A 15,348-nucleotide genomic window follows, 5' to 3' on the forward strand; every position below is an offset into this window, starting at 1 on the left:
ACAGTGATCAAGTTCCTGTGTCGCGAGGTCATTCCGAGATTTGGAATTCCCACGATATTACAAAGCGATAATGGCCGCGAGTTCATCGACAAGGTGGTTAAAGGGCTGATGCAGAAATTAGGTATAAGACAGCGCCTTTCCTGTGTCTATAGTCCCGGGTCGCAGGGGAAGGTGGAAAGGGCCAATCTGGTCATTAAAAACAAACTGTTGAAAATCTGTATGCAAACTAAGCTTAACTGGATTGATGCTTTGCCACTTGCTCTGATGGCTATTAGAAGCAGCGTAAACCGCCAAACACAGCTAACACCGCATGAAATGCTTACAGGCCGCAGCATGCCAGCACCGCCATTTAGACACCTGGCTAGGGGCCCGGCATTAGATATTTTTGAGCAAGATCTGAAAAAATATCTTCAGCAAGTGACTAAAATACATGAAGCTGTGTTTCGACAGGAGCAGAGAAAGGAGAGAAAGGGGGTGAAGGAGGCGGAGAAGGAAGCCACCAAACCGAGACTGATCCCTGGGGACTTGGTCTTCGTAAAGGTCCACAAGAGAAAGTGGTCATCACCCCGGAGAGAGGGCCCGTACGAGGTGATCCGATCGACTGGAACGGCAGTCCAAGTCAAAGGATCAGCGACCTGGTTCCACTTCAATCACTGCATAAAGGCCAGCGGCGATCTCTTGGGGGATACAATCGATCGCAGTTATGCAGAACCCGACATGGAGGGTCCGAGACGGCAACTGGAAGGTGCAGTGCCTGCTGATGCTCCCGCAGATGTTGGCAGCAGTGTGCGGACGGTCGGCCGGGCACAACGACGTCATTAAGAACCGTCACGGTCGACCCGTCCTTGAGGATGACGGGTTTGAGTGGGTAGGAGTCCCACGGGGTCCCGCTCAGGCTCAAGTACCAGCAGGCTTTCATGACCAGGCTCAGAATCAGGCGCCCCCTCTTCCCTCCATCGAGGAAGGGGGGGAGAAGATAAGACTACAACCAAAAGGGGTGTTTCCCGTAGGACCGCAAGGGCATGTTTTTGATTTTGACCATTCCCCCGTTACAGGCGGGGATACTTACCATTATACTAACGAGGATCGGGTTGTGGGGGTAGATAGGAGAGTTGAGCCTGTCCCGAACCAATCACAGGGGACAGGGGTGAGGGGAAAAAGGGAGGTCAAGGACACTGAGTCGGAAGAGGTGGGGGGACAGGATATGTTCCAGAGGACAGCCGGAACGTTGAGGGACTCAGTGGGCTCACTCTGGGCCAGGTTGAGGGGTTTGCTTCCTTCCGGGGAACAAGATGGGGGCGACTATGACTATGACGAGGAAGACCCGGAGGCTGACCCGATGTATAGGGCGGCTTTAGGGAATGAGTGGTTTAAGTGGGTCCAGTACACGAGCGCGCAGAATCAGATAGAGGATTGTTATGTCTGCTCCAAGGCACGTCCGGATAGACTGCTGGTGAAGGGCACGAAGTTCAGTTGGGCTCAGTGTGACAGGGACGCAGAGGCATGGGAGGGGCCCCATAATAGTCGCCCTTGGTGCGAGGCAGAGTGTTTGGGGTTTCTCGGCTCTAGTCGTTTTAAGGCGGCAGGAAACGTCACGGATTTCAAGGATGTCACTATGCGGGAACGTTGTAGGAAATTGGATGTACGTGTGCAGGGGGTAGTGACGGGGTTGCCAATACCCAGAGGTGTCAAACTATGGCTGACCAAGGATTTCGAGTGCTTGCAAAAGGAGGGGACCCGGGATGTAGGGGAGGTGGCAGAGGGGCGGTGCACTACTATTTGGAGCATCACGACTAACTGCACGAAAGAAGGAAAGTGTGGACACGGGGTCGTGTTAAAGGGAGTGGATACCAACCCACGGCCTGTAGCTTGCCCTTTTCATGTCCAGGATATGGCACTGGCGGACCAATACTGGCTCTGCGGCGGTAGGAGGTTGAGGAATACACTTCCTTTAGATTGGTCAGGTAGATGTGCCCGGGTTCAGGCGATCATGCCAATGGTGGTCCTACCATTATCAGTGACGGAAGGACCTTCTGAGTCTCCTATCTCTCGAACGAAGCGTAGCTACAAGGCAGACCCAAGGGTGTATCTGGACAGCATAGGACAGCCAAGGGGCATTCCAGCCGAGTTCATGGCTAAGAATGAGATTGCGGCAGGGTTTGAGTCTATTCTGCCATCGATATCGGTCAATAAGAACACCGGGTGGATCAACTATTTGTTTTACAATCAGCAGCGGTATCTCAACTACACCGAGGAGGCGTTGGATGCAATGGGGGACCAGATGCACGCGACCAGTACGGTGGCGTGGCAGAATAGACAGGCTCTGAACTGGTTAATGGCGGAGAAGGGTGGAGTCTGTTCCATGTTTGGACAGTACTGCTGCACATTCATTCCGACGAATGTGGGGCCAGGGGGAAAGTTCTCCGAGGCCATGGCTAAGCTGAAGGATTTGAGGGAGGAGTTGAGGGGGAATTCTGGCCGGAATGAAGAATGGTGGGGGAGTGGGGTGTTGGAAAGATTGGGACAGTGGGGAAGCATAGTGATGCAGACGGGGATATCCATTGGGGTGGCAGGGTTGATATTGGTTCTCCTTTTCTGTTGTGGTATGCCTCTCTTGGGTAGGCTGGTAACTTCACACGTAACGAGCCAAATGCTGATGGTGGGACAGAAAGAGATTGAGCCACAAATCGGGCCATATCCTCAGCTTTATGCTGCCTTAGAGGGAGACGAGGGGATAGAGGATTAGGGGTATGGTGAGGTAGGGACATTTTCTTTTTGTTGGTTCTTTCCTTTAAGAGTGACGGGGGATGGTCTGAGTGCAGTTTTGTTGGTTTATTCCTTTAACTAGGAATTTTAGTCTGATTTTCTAATGATCCTTCGGCATAGAGATTGCAACCATTGAAAATCATTGCATTGTTTTTTATTTTTTTATTATTTTTTGTTTATTTTACTTGTGGTCCTGGTCAAACCGGAATGGGAAGGGGCATCGGCAGAGTGTCGGTTCTGAGCCTGAGGAAGCATTGAGAAGAAGTGGTCTGGGGATCGGTTCTGGGGACTGGAGGGACAAAGGGGGGGGCTAACGCAGTGGGCAAGATGGGCACCTCCCGTCGAAGATGGGGGGACACGTGGTGAGGTCGGTACCAGCGCCTCCCGTCCAGGCATGGGGACATGCTTCTACGAGGACTGGAGGTGTGGCGTGGTGGTTGCTGTATTGGCAAAATGTGACTTGTGGCAATATGGTGAGGAGACTATGGCGTGGGCATGGAAGGGGGGCTGAGCGATGGACACTGGGACTCAATGTTATGGAAGAGACAATGTCATTTTTTTTGGGAGGGATGTTCTATGTTTAGTTCTGACGGTCAACTTCTCCTTTCCCTGATGAGAGTCGCGGTTTCCGGCCGGAACTGTGGCTCATTTGGTAAGCGGTGGAGGTTGGGGGGATTTGTCTGTCAGGTTAGGATTATAAATTGGGGTATTTTTTTTTTTTTTTTTTTTATGTTTTATTATTACTCTTGTTTTGAGCGGTTTTGTGTTTATTGTGAGAATGGTAGTCAGCCTTTGTTGGTCCGTTAGGGGTCCAGTGAATGAAGTAAGGTTTCTTGTTTAGTTAGACATTTAAAATTTATTATATGGCTAGGTTTCTTGTTTAGATCAGCCATTTAAACTTTTATTATATAAATATGGTTTCTCGTTTAGTTAGACGTTCACATTTTCTTGGTTATATGATTTGGGTGGGACTAGGGATAGCCCCAAATGGGGGAATGTTGGGGAAAATGTGTATGGGGTGGACTAGTTTAATATAGGTCAACTAGCAGTGCTGAAAGACGGTCTGGCTGACGTTCTTAAAACAACTTGGACAGAGGGACATTTCAGTACGGCACGTTGTGTGCTGGTAATCTCGGACATCGTATCGCTTTCATATCTTGTTCTTTTCTCTCTTTCATACATACACAGCACACACACACAGACACAGGCACAGCACACACACACAGACACACGGACACACACATACACAGCACACACACACAGACACAGCACACACACACAGACACACGGACACACACATACACAGCACACACACACAGACACAGCACACACACACAGACACACAGACACACACAGTCACACAGACACACACACACACACACACAGACACACACAGTCGCACAGACATACACACCGACACACACACACACACACACATTCCCTGTGACACAATACACACATACAATACACATACGTCTGTACGCAGACGCACACACACACAGACACACACACACATACACACACACACACACACACACACATCTCACTCTCTCTTCAATGTTCTTAAATGTTTTACATCATATCGTGTGTGTACATCATATCTTGTTTATCTCTCTTCATGTTCTTAATGTTCTTATCTCTCTCCGATGTTAAATCTACGTATCATCTTAATGTACGTCATGTCAGATCTGACATGATATGATACGTCATCATATCTGTCATGGGGGGGCAGGACTGAGAGGGGATTTAGGGGACAGGCAGAGGGATTGAGGGTAGAGTGTTTTTTGTTCAAGCTGTGGTGATCCTCTGCTCGACCCATAGCTCTTGCTGTTAAGAACTTCTTTTCTTAAATAAATTACCTACTTGTTACAATTGGAAATATCGTCTCCTGCTGTGTTAAACAACCTTCAGCCACAACAGAACACAACACTCTAACTTACCATCTTTAGATCATTAAGTTAGAAAACATTGTTCCACTGAAAACGTCAAACAGACCTTTATCTGAAGTACTCAATTGACCAGGAAACTCTCCAGGAAACATACAATATGAAGATACACACATGTATCCAAAGTTTAATGTCATCATAAATAGAACTTATAAAGCCCACTGAAACTGTTTGTGACTATAACTAAGAAAAACAAAATGTATATGACAACATCTTTCACCTAACACTTGGCAATTGAAAATTACAGTACACTGCTCAAATGGACCATTTATTTGTCAAAGGACTTTGTTAAAGGTGCTAAAGATAACATCTTTATGTAGAGTAATCATAAAAAAAAATACATCCACAGAGCTTTTAGAAAAGTGCAGAATTGTGAAGTATTGCCAAAGTCGTTTTTTTTTATGTTTGTGGGTCCAAAATGTTGTTAAATGTTGTGTGCATGTATCCCCTCCCTACTTCCCATTTCTTCACATGTAATGCACCTGATTGGATAAATGAGATGCTGGTGCTGATCTCTATATATAGATAATCCATATTGAAGCAGTATAGATAATCCATATTGAAGCAGTATAGATAATCCATATTGAAGCAGTATAGATAATCCATATTGAAACAGTATAGATAATCCATATTGAAGCAGTATAGATAATCCATATTGAAGCAGTATAGATAATCCATATTGAAGCAGTATAGATCATTCATATTCATATTGAAACAGTATAGATCATTCATATTGAAACAGTATAGAGCATTCATATTGAAACAGTATTGATCATTCATATTGAAACTATTGATAATTCATATTGAAGCAGACTAGTATACTGTAAATAACTCATGCCAACAGTTATGATCAACCACATTCTATCATTTTACAATAATTTGCTCTACTGGTCCAGGTCAGTAGAAACATGGTCCAGGTCAGTAGAAACATGGTCCAGGTCAGTAGAAACATGGTCCAGGTCAGTAGAAACATGGTCCAGGTCAGTAGAAACATGGTCTGGGTCAGTAGAAACATGGTCCAGGTCAGTAGAAACATGATCCAGGTCAGTAGAAACATGATCCAGGTCAGTAGAAACATGGCCAGGTCAGTAGAAACATGGTCCAGGTCAGTAGAAACATGGTCCAGGTCAGTAGAAACATGGTCCAGGTCAGTAGAAACATGGTCCAAGTCAGTAGAAACATGGTCTGGGTCAGTAGAAACATGGTCCAGGTCAGTAGAAACATGGTCCAGGTCAGTAGAAACATGGTCCAAGTCAGTAGAAACATGGTCCAGGTCAGTAGAAACATGGTCCAGGTCAGTAGAAACATGGTCCAGGTCAGTAGAAACATGGTCCAGGCCACTAGAAACATGGTCTGGGTCAGTAGAAACATGGTCCAGGTCAGTAGAAACATGGTCCAGGTCAGTAGAAACGTGGTCCAGGTCAGTAGAAACATGGTCCAGGTCAGTAGAAACATGGTCTGGGTCAGTAGAAACATGGTCCAGGTCAGTAGAAACATGGTCTGGGTCAGTAGAAACATGGTCCAGGTCAGTAGAAACATGGTCCAGGTCAGTAGAAACATGGTCCAAGTCAGTAGAAACATGGTCCAGGTCAGTAGAAACATGGTCCAGGTCAGTAGAAACATGGTCCAGGTCAGTAGAAACATGGTCCAGGTCAGTAGAAACATGGTCTGGGTCAGTAGAAACATGGTCCAGGTCAGTAGAAACATGGTCCAGGTCAGTAGAAACATGGTCCAGGCCACTAGAAACATGGTCTGGGTCAGTAGAAACATGGTCCAGGTCAGTAGAAACATGGTCCAAGTCAGTAGAAACATGGTCCAGGTCAGTAGAAACATGGTCCAGGTCAGTAGAAACATGGTCCAGGTCAGTAGAAACATGGTCCAGGTCAGTAGAAACATGGTCCAGGTCAGTAGAAACATGGTCCAAGTCAGTAGAAACATGGTCCAGGTCAGTAGAAACATGGTCCAAGTCAGTAGAAACATGGTCCAGGTCAGTAGAAACATGGTCCAAGTCAGTAGAAACATGGTCTGGGTCAGTAGAAACATGGTCCAGGTCAGTAGAAACATGGTCCAGGTCAGTAGAAACATGGTCCAGGTCAGTAGAAACATGGTCCAGGTCAGTAGAAACATGATCCAGGTCAGTAGAAACGTGGTCCAGGTCAGTAGAAACATGGTCCAGGTCAGTAGAAACATGGTCCAAGTCAGTAGAAACATGGTCCAGGTCAGTAGAAACATGGTCCAAGTCAGTAGAAACATGGTCTGGGTCAGTAGAAACATAGTCCAGGTCAGTAGAAACATGGTCCAGGTCAGTAGAAACATGGTCTGGGTCAGTAGAAACATGGTCCAGGTCAGTAGAAACATGGTCCAGGTCAGTAGAAACATGGTCCAGGTCAGTAGAAACATGATCCAGGTCAGTAGAAACATGGTCCAGGTCAGTAGAAACGTGGTCCAGGTCAGTAGAAAGGCACAGTGCTGCTCCAGTCTATAGCGGCTCCTTCCCATTTGGTTTTGATGGTCATCTCCACGGAGGGGAACCTCCGGTCCGCGTCTCCTGGGTCGGTCCTGGTACCAGCCTCCCAGTGGTGGGAGTGTGTGTCTGCAAACAGAATCAGGGGGCTTCCTGTCAGACCTATTCATGGTATTTACTTAGTTACATCATCATTGCAAACAGGTGATTGTAATGAACAGGTGATCATCATTAAATGACACTGAGTTGTGTTTATGGCGTTGCACCATATTGGTAATAAATGTGTGACAGGTGTCATGAGAATACTATGAATATTCAGTACGGTCTTTCTGTTCCGCCTGGCTGGTTTAAAGGTACGGGTCTCTTTTGTTACAAGAGAAGAGAAAGCAGAACTGTCTCCATGGTTGGAAGAGAATATACAGTACATAGAACCTTAAAGGAACACGGCAACATTTGGGGAAATTAGCTTACCGTCTTCTCCAGAGAGAGACAAGAAGATAGATACGAGTTTCCTCTACAACAGACATCTACAGGAATCGGCAGATATCTACAGATCCTGCCTCGGTTATTGACATTCCAGGCAAATACCCCTGACCATCGGATGAACAGTTCTCCAGATATGCGAAGGACAGACAGGTATTTGACTATTACGACTATTTAAACTTATGATGCTGCTACAGCGCCACCTATTGACTAAATGGCCTAACATTTGTCATGGTCACTCAGACGTCATATCTACAGATGTCCACCAAATGTGGTTGCAATAGCACAAAGCGTTCAGGAGATATTAATTATTTTGTAATATAAGCCCTGCCTACAGCATGAGGAAACTTCGAAGGCCAGCTATAGCAAAACTGTGCGGAATATCAAAACATCTTGTATTTGGTGATGATTTCTCAAAATGTGTCAGTGGAGTAGTGAAAAAACAGATTTGGATAAATTTGTCTGAGCCCACAGAATCCAGGGGGAAAATGTTTTCCTGAGAGTTCAAGGTCAGAGATTACGGGTCAAAACCTAAAGTTTGTTGTTATAGCGCCGCCATCTGGCCAAATGGCACGGAATTCAAAACTGAACCCTGCTGGGTCCTCAGCAATACACCCATCCAGCGTGAAGCCAATCGGATGAACAGTTCTCAAGAGATGCAAAGGACAGACATGGGGTTGGTGTCAGTGACACTGCATTAGCATGGTTTTCCTCCTATCTCACAAATAGAAGCTTTGCTGTCAACATCGCCAACTGCTCCTCCCCCTCAACCTCCCTCTCCTGTGGGGTCCCACAAGGGTCCATCCTTGGCCCGATCCTGTTCTCCCTTTACATGCTACCCCTTGGTCCAATCATTCAGAAGCACAACATCTCTTTTCACTGTTATGCTGACGACACACAGCTTTATGTTTCCCTGAAACCCAACAACCAGTCTCTACTTAACAGTCTCATATCCTGCCTGGATGATTTTAAATGTTGGATGGCACAAAACTCTCTACAACTAAATCAAAACAAATCCGAAATAATCCTCTTCGGTCCCCCAGACGCTGTCACCACCCTTACCAACAGCCTTGGCAACCTGTCCTCCCTGGTCAAGCCGTATGTCAAGAACCTAGGTGTCATTTTTGATCCACAATTTAAATTTGACAGACAAGTAAACTCAGTGGTAAAGGCATGTTTTTTCCAACTACGCACCATTGCCAAACTCAAAGCCCTTCTCTCCCCTGCAGACCTTCAGAGAGTCATCCACGCCTTCATTTCATCTAGATTAGACTACTGCAACTCCCTCTATATAGGCATTAACCAGTCTTCCCTGTCCCGCTTACAACTGGTACAAAACGCTGCTGCCAGACTGTTGACCGGAACCCGCAAGAGAGACCACATCACCCCTGTCCTTGCCTCCCTTCATTGGCTCCCAGTACGCTACAGGATAGATTTTAAGGTTCTCCTATTTGTTTTTAAAGCCCTTAATGGTCACACACCCTCCTACATCTCAGACCTCCTATCCCCCTATTCCAACACCAGGTCCCTCAGGTCAGCCGATCAGAGGCTCCTGACAGTCCGGAGGTCTAACCTCAAGCTCAGGGGGGGCCGTGCCTTTGCTATCGCAGCCCCTGAACTGTGGAACAGCATCCCCACCTCCATTAGGCTCGCCCCCTCGATAGATGCCTTCAAATCGAGGCTCAAAACCCACTTCTACCTACTAGCCTTTCCCGTTCACTGACTCATGCCCTGTTTTTCTATGTGTTTGCCTGTGTGCCCTCCCATAAAACGGAGTGTGATTGTTGTCTATATGTATCTTGTGTATTTACCCTCTGTACAGCACTTTGGTTGACACGCGTCATGTGAAATGTGCTTTATAAATAAATTTGATTGATTGATTGAAAGACAGACACGCAGATTTTCCTTCCTTTATAGTTAAAGGGGAACTATTTTACTATTTCTTTCACTATTTGGGCACTTTTACACAATTCCTGTGAGTCTATGGAACACCTCTGTAATATATATATTTTTTTTATTCATTGTTTTGTATTTCTAATCAAGTCCTCAAAAACAGCATTTTTCTACCTCAAGATCTCGAGCTGTTTTGAGCCTGGGCTCCTAAACCACGGCACCGTGCCGGCCCCCCTGAACATTAACATGCAGCGGTGACTATATGACATCACATATAGGCACATTTTCAAACGACTCAGTTCAGTGAGGGTGAATATTGTGAGAGGAGAATTGGAAGAATGCGCCAATAAGAGAATTTTGAGACATAGATCATATTAATATAAGTTCACATAGCTAGGAAACAATGCTAAACACTCAAAAAGGCCATTTATAAGATAGTTCCCCTTTAAGATAGTTACTTCTAGGGGAGGCACAGTAGGCATTTCCTACCTATAATGAGTATAGTTGTGGTTATCTGAGAGGGCTGTCCGTTGTAGAAATACAGGGTAAATAAGTGTTCCATCCTCCAGTCTGACAGCAGGGAGCGGTTTGCACTGAACAGGATGCTGTAGGTGCCGTTGATGCAGCAGACCCAGACAGGAAGCTTAGGAGTCTTCAGCATGCTGCCAACCTGGAGAGACAGTATTATTGTTACGTTCCACCCGGTCCTGCCCTCTTCCCCCCTCCTATTCCTGGACTTATCCCTGTACCTCACCTCCCCCCGCCTTCCATTGGACAAGTCCCCTCACAGCCTCCATTCACCCTTGGACTACCCTCACTGGTGCATACCCTCCTAGTGCACTGGTGGCTCTTTAGTGTTTCTACGTTCCTCTGTGTTCTTCCCCTTTTGTTGTGTCTCCCGGTGTGTCTCTTGCCCTTCATGTTCCCCTGTTAGTGTTATGTTCCTAGTGTGTTAGGCCATGGTTACACTGGTGTAAAACAGCAACGTTCTATTTTCGAATGATTACGTTTGCATGTCCAAGTTAAAAAGAAACGCAGTTTTGGCAGGAAAACGCGTTTTTCTAGCGGCAACGCTGAAAGGGTGTTTTCGTTTTGGAAACTCGTCGACAATGGTGCCATGTAATTTGTGCAAGCCGGATACGGAGCGGTTCTGCCCAATGGCCATGCGCAGTAGAGACCGACGCCAAATTCTCCCCTGGCTGGACCTCGACTCCGTCCATTAGTCCAAACATCAGAACTATTTCTGGGAGTCACTTGCAATATCGCGCTATAATTAATATAATTTGCTGTCCTCCTCAGATTGCTTATTCATGTGTAACACGCACGGTTATTTACAGTGTTTACAGCAGAGCTGTCCCAAGTAGCTGCGGCTACCAACGTGTTGTCAAGTTATTGTTATAAGGAGCCCAGTCCAAAACTACAGGTTTGCATACCCTTAACAATTGTGTGTATTGAGCCGTATTGTACCCATTCTGCAATCTGTTAAATAAAGTTTTCATCCATTTCTACTTCTGTGAGACTAAACTATCCGCTCTTGGTGGTAAATTGTGTTGATGTTGGTTTTGTTTCATCAACGAATGAGAGGCAGAACACACAGTGAATGTATCCGTTTTTGTTTATTGCACTTTTATTGCACTTTGTTTTCTTGCTGAAAAATAAATGCTACGTTGGCTAAATGGCTCACACGAGGTATTTAAAGATGGTGACTTTGTTGTTTTTTAGCAGGAAGTGTAGTGATGCGTTCAACCTTTTCTGATTGGTTGAAAATGGCCTTCATGTTTGAACTACATCGCCACCTACTGCTTTGGCATTGTACTACATGTATATAGTAGACGAGACAAAACGACGTCTAACTTAACTCTTAGTTGAATGAATGAATGAATGAATGAATGAATGAATGAATGAATGAATGAATGAATGAATGAATGAATGAATGAAAACTTTATTTAACAGATTGCAGAATGGGTACAATACAGTACGGCTCAATACACACAATTGTTAAGGGGATGCAGACCTGAGAAAGACGTTTGTCTTGTTTCCATCAGGGTCCCCCATTTTCAATTCATATAGACATTTATGACATACACAACATACATGACCTTTATGGCATAAGGACATATTTAGTACAGATACATTTGTGACATAAACGGTATTCAAATATACAGTACTGTTACCCCTAGATCCTGACAGAGTATATACATATGATGGGGAGGGGACTGTACATTAGGAGGGGGTGGGTGGGTGGGAGAGAGATATACATACGGCGGGGAGGGAATATATACATGCGGTGGGGAGGAGACTGTCTATTAGGAGGTGGTGGGGGTTTTGACAGTTGCCTGCCAATACGCAGCGTTCTGAAAAGCGAAATGAAACTAAATGAAATGGCCCTAGTGTAACCGCAGCCTTAGTTTCCTTGTGTTGTTGTTATGTTTCTAGTGTTACTCTTGTCTAGTGTTCAGTCTTGTGTCACATCTAGTCTTGTCAGTCTGTTCCCATCCCAGGTGTCTCTCGTTACCAATCAACCCTCATGTGTCAATTACCTTGTGTATTTAAGTTCTGTGTTTTCCTTGTCTCCTTGTCGGTTCATTATTCTGTTTAGCTGTTGTTTACTGTCATGGTCATGTTTCGTGTTTTGGAAAGTACTTTGTTTGTTGTATTTAGCTTTATGTTTAAGTAAAGCTCTCTCTTTGAATTACACTCCATCTCGTCCTGCCTGCTTCCTCCTGGTCCTGTCTGCGATTGGGTCCTATGCTAAATTAACTAATGCCTAACAATTAATATAGGAGGCTTAGGAGTCTTTATCATGCTGCTCACCTGGAGAGACAGTGTTATTATAGGACGCTTAGGAGTCTTTATCATGCTGCTCACCTGGAGAGACAGTGTTATTATAGGACGCTTATGAGTCTTTATCATGCTGCTCACCTGGAGAGACAGTGTTATTATAGGACGCTTAGGAGTCTTTATCATGCTGCTCACCTGGAGAGACAGTGTTATTATAGGACGCTTAGGAGTCTTTATCATGCTGCTCACCTGGAGAGACAGTGTTATTATAGGACGCTTAGGAGTCTTTATCATGCTGCGCACCTGGAGAGACAGTGTTATTATAGGACGCTTAGGAGTCTTTATCATGCTGCTCACCTGGAGAGACAGTGTTATTATAGGACGCTTAGGAGTCTTTATCATGCTGCTCACCTGGAGAGACAGTGTTATTATAGGACGCTTAGGAGTCTTTATCATGCTGCGCACCTGGAGAGACAGTGTTATTATAGGACGCTTAGGAGTCTTTATCATGCTGCGCACCTGGAGAGACAGTGTTATTATAGGACGCTTAGGAGTCTTTATCATGCTGCGCACCTGGAGAGACAGTGTTATTATAGGACGCTTAGGAGTCTTTATCATGCTGCGCACCTGGAGAGACAGTGTTATTATAGGACGCTTAGGAGTCTTTATCATCATCATCATCATCAAACCTTTATTTGAATAGGCAGGTTAATTAAGAACAAGTTCTTATTTTCAATAACGGCCTATTTGGGCGTAAAAAGCCCCCTAGGGGAAAGGGGATGGGGGATAAAATCAAATAAATAAAAATAAAACACAAAGGAACATTATTAAAAAGGCAGGACATACATACAGAGCAACAACTGAACTGAACAACAACTGGCGGACAACAGAACAATAGTGGCAGCATGGTGTTAGCACATGGAGAAACATCTACATGAGTGCTCTAGGGAGTTTGTTAAAGTTTCCTTAAACAATCGAATTGAAATAAACGTTTCCATATTTAAGGTTTTTTGTAGTGTGTTCCAGCTATCAGCTGCTGCGTACTGAAAGGAGGAACGGCCTTGTGAGGAGTTGGCATGGGGGGCGTTTACCAGGATATGTGTGGCTGACCGGGTGTGGTAATTTGGGAGTGGACGAGGGTGGACTAGGCGGGTAAGGGGGATTACGGCCTAGAAGTGTTTTATATACAAAGGCCAGCCAGTGGATGTTGCGTCTAATCTCCAGGGAGGGCCAGTTTACTAGGGAGTATAGCTCGCAGTGGTGGGTCCTGTAGGGCGCATTGGTAGCGAAGCGAATGGCGGAGTGATATAGGATATCTAAGCGCTCTAGATCACCTTTACGGGCCAAGCGGTAGATTACATCGCTAAAATCAAATAGCGGCAGGACAGTCATCTGGACCAGGGTGAGTTTAGCATGCTGCTCACCTGGAGAGACAGTGTTATTATAGGACGCTTAGGAGTCTTTATCATGCTGCTCACCTGGAGAGACAGTGTTATTATAGGACGCTTAGGAGTCTTTATCATGCTGCGCACCTGGAGAGACAGTGTTATTATAGGACGCTTAGGAGTCTTTATCATGCTGCTCACCTGGAGAGACAGTGTTATTATAGGACGCTTAGGAGTCTTTATCATGCTGCGCACCTGGAGAGACAGTGTTATTATAGGACGCTTAGGAGTCTTTATCATGCTGCGCACCTGGAGAGACAGTGTTATTATAGGACGCTTAGGAGTCTTTATCATGCTGCGCACCTGGAGAGACAGTGTTATTATAGGACGCTTAGGAGTCTTTATCATGCTGCGCACCTGGAGAGACAGTGTTATTATAGGACGCTTAGGAGTCTTTATCATGCTGCTCACCTGGAGAGACAGTGTTATTATAGGACGCTTAGGAGTCTTTATCATGCTGCGCACCTGGAGAGACAGTGTTATTATAGGACGCTTAGGAGTCTTTATCATGCTGCTCACCTGGAGAGACAGTGTTATTATAGGACGCTTAGGAGTCTTTATCATGCTGCGCACCTGGAGAGACAGTGTTATTATAGGACGCTTAGGAGTCTTTATCATGCTGCGCACCTGGAGAGACAGTGTTATTATAGGACGCTTAGGAGTCTTTATCATGCTGCGCACCTGGAGAGACAGTGTTATTATAGGACGCTTAGGAGTCTTTATCATGCTGCTCACGTGGAGAGACAGTGTTATTATAGGACGCTTAGGAGTCTTTATCATGCTGCTCACCTGGAGAGACAGTGTTATTATAGGACGCTTAGGAGTCTTTATCATGCTGCGCACCTGGAGAGACAGTGTTATTATAGGACGCTTAGGAGTCTTTATCATGCTGCGCACCTGGAGAGACAGTGTTATTATAGGACGCTTAGGAGTCTTTATCATGCTGCGCACCTGGAGAGACAGTGTTATTATAGGACGCTTAGGAGTCTTTATCATGCTGCTCACCTGGAGAGACAGTGTTATTATAGGACGCTTAGGAGTCTTTATCATGCTGCGCACCTGGAGAGACAGTGTTATTATAGGACGCTTAGGAGTCTTTATCATGCTGCTCACCTGGAGAGACAGTGTTATTATAGGACGCTTAGGAGTCTTTATCATGCTGCGCACCTGGAGAGACAGTGTTATTATAGGACGCTTAGGAGTCTTTATCATGCTGCGCACCTGGAGAGACAGTGTTATTATAGGACGCTTAGGAGTCTTTATCATGCTGCGCACCTGGAGAGACAGTGTTATTATAGGACGCTTAGGAGTCTTTATCATGCTGCTCACGTGGAGAGACAGTGTTATTATAGGACGCTTAGGAGTCTTTATCATGCTGCTCACCTGGAGAGACAGTGTTATTATAGGACGCTCAGGAGTCTTTATCATGCTGCGCACCTGGAGAGACAGTATTCTATTAATTATTAACCCTAACCTGCACACCTTCCCCCTGCCTGCCTACCCACGTCACCCCTCCTCTGGGAAACTTGACCTTTGTACCCCCCCCCCCCCCCCCCCCACCCCCCTGGCC

The 15,348-nt window shown here is 45.6% G+C and overlaps 1 protein-coding gene across 1 annotated transcript in view; it reads right to left on the bottom strand.

The window, feature by feature from the left end:
• Window positions 1-7,162: 7,162 nt before the first annotated feature.
• The window catches only part of mindy4b (MINDY family member 4B), a gene marked incomplete at both ends in the record, with an annotated part of 119,840 nt that continues 111,654 nt past the window's right edge, over window positions 7,163-15,348 (bottom strand). Inside the window, 2 exons of the mRNA XM_084309715.1 lie at window positions 7,163-7,305; window positions 10,042-10,222. Coding sequence (XP_084165841.1) covers window positions 7,163-7,305; window positions 10,042-10,222 — 324 coding nt within the window. The remainder of the gene's footprint in view (window positions 7,306-10,041; window positions 10,223-15,348) is intronic.

Source organism: Notolepis coatsorum, assembly GCF_963971535.1.
Source record: "Notolepis coatsorum genome assembly, chromosome: 1".
NCBI lineage: Eukaryota > Metazoa > Chordata > Actinopteri > Aulopiformes > Paralepididae > Notolepis > Notolepis coatsorum.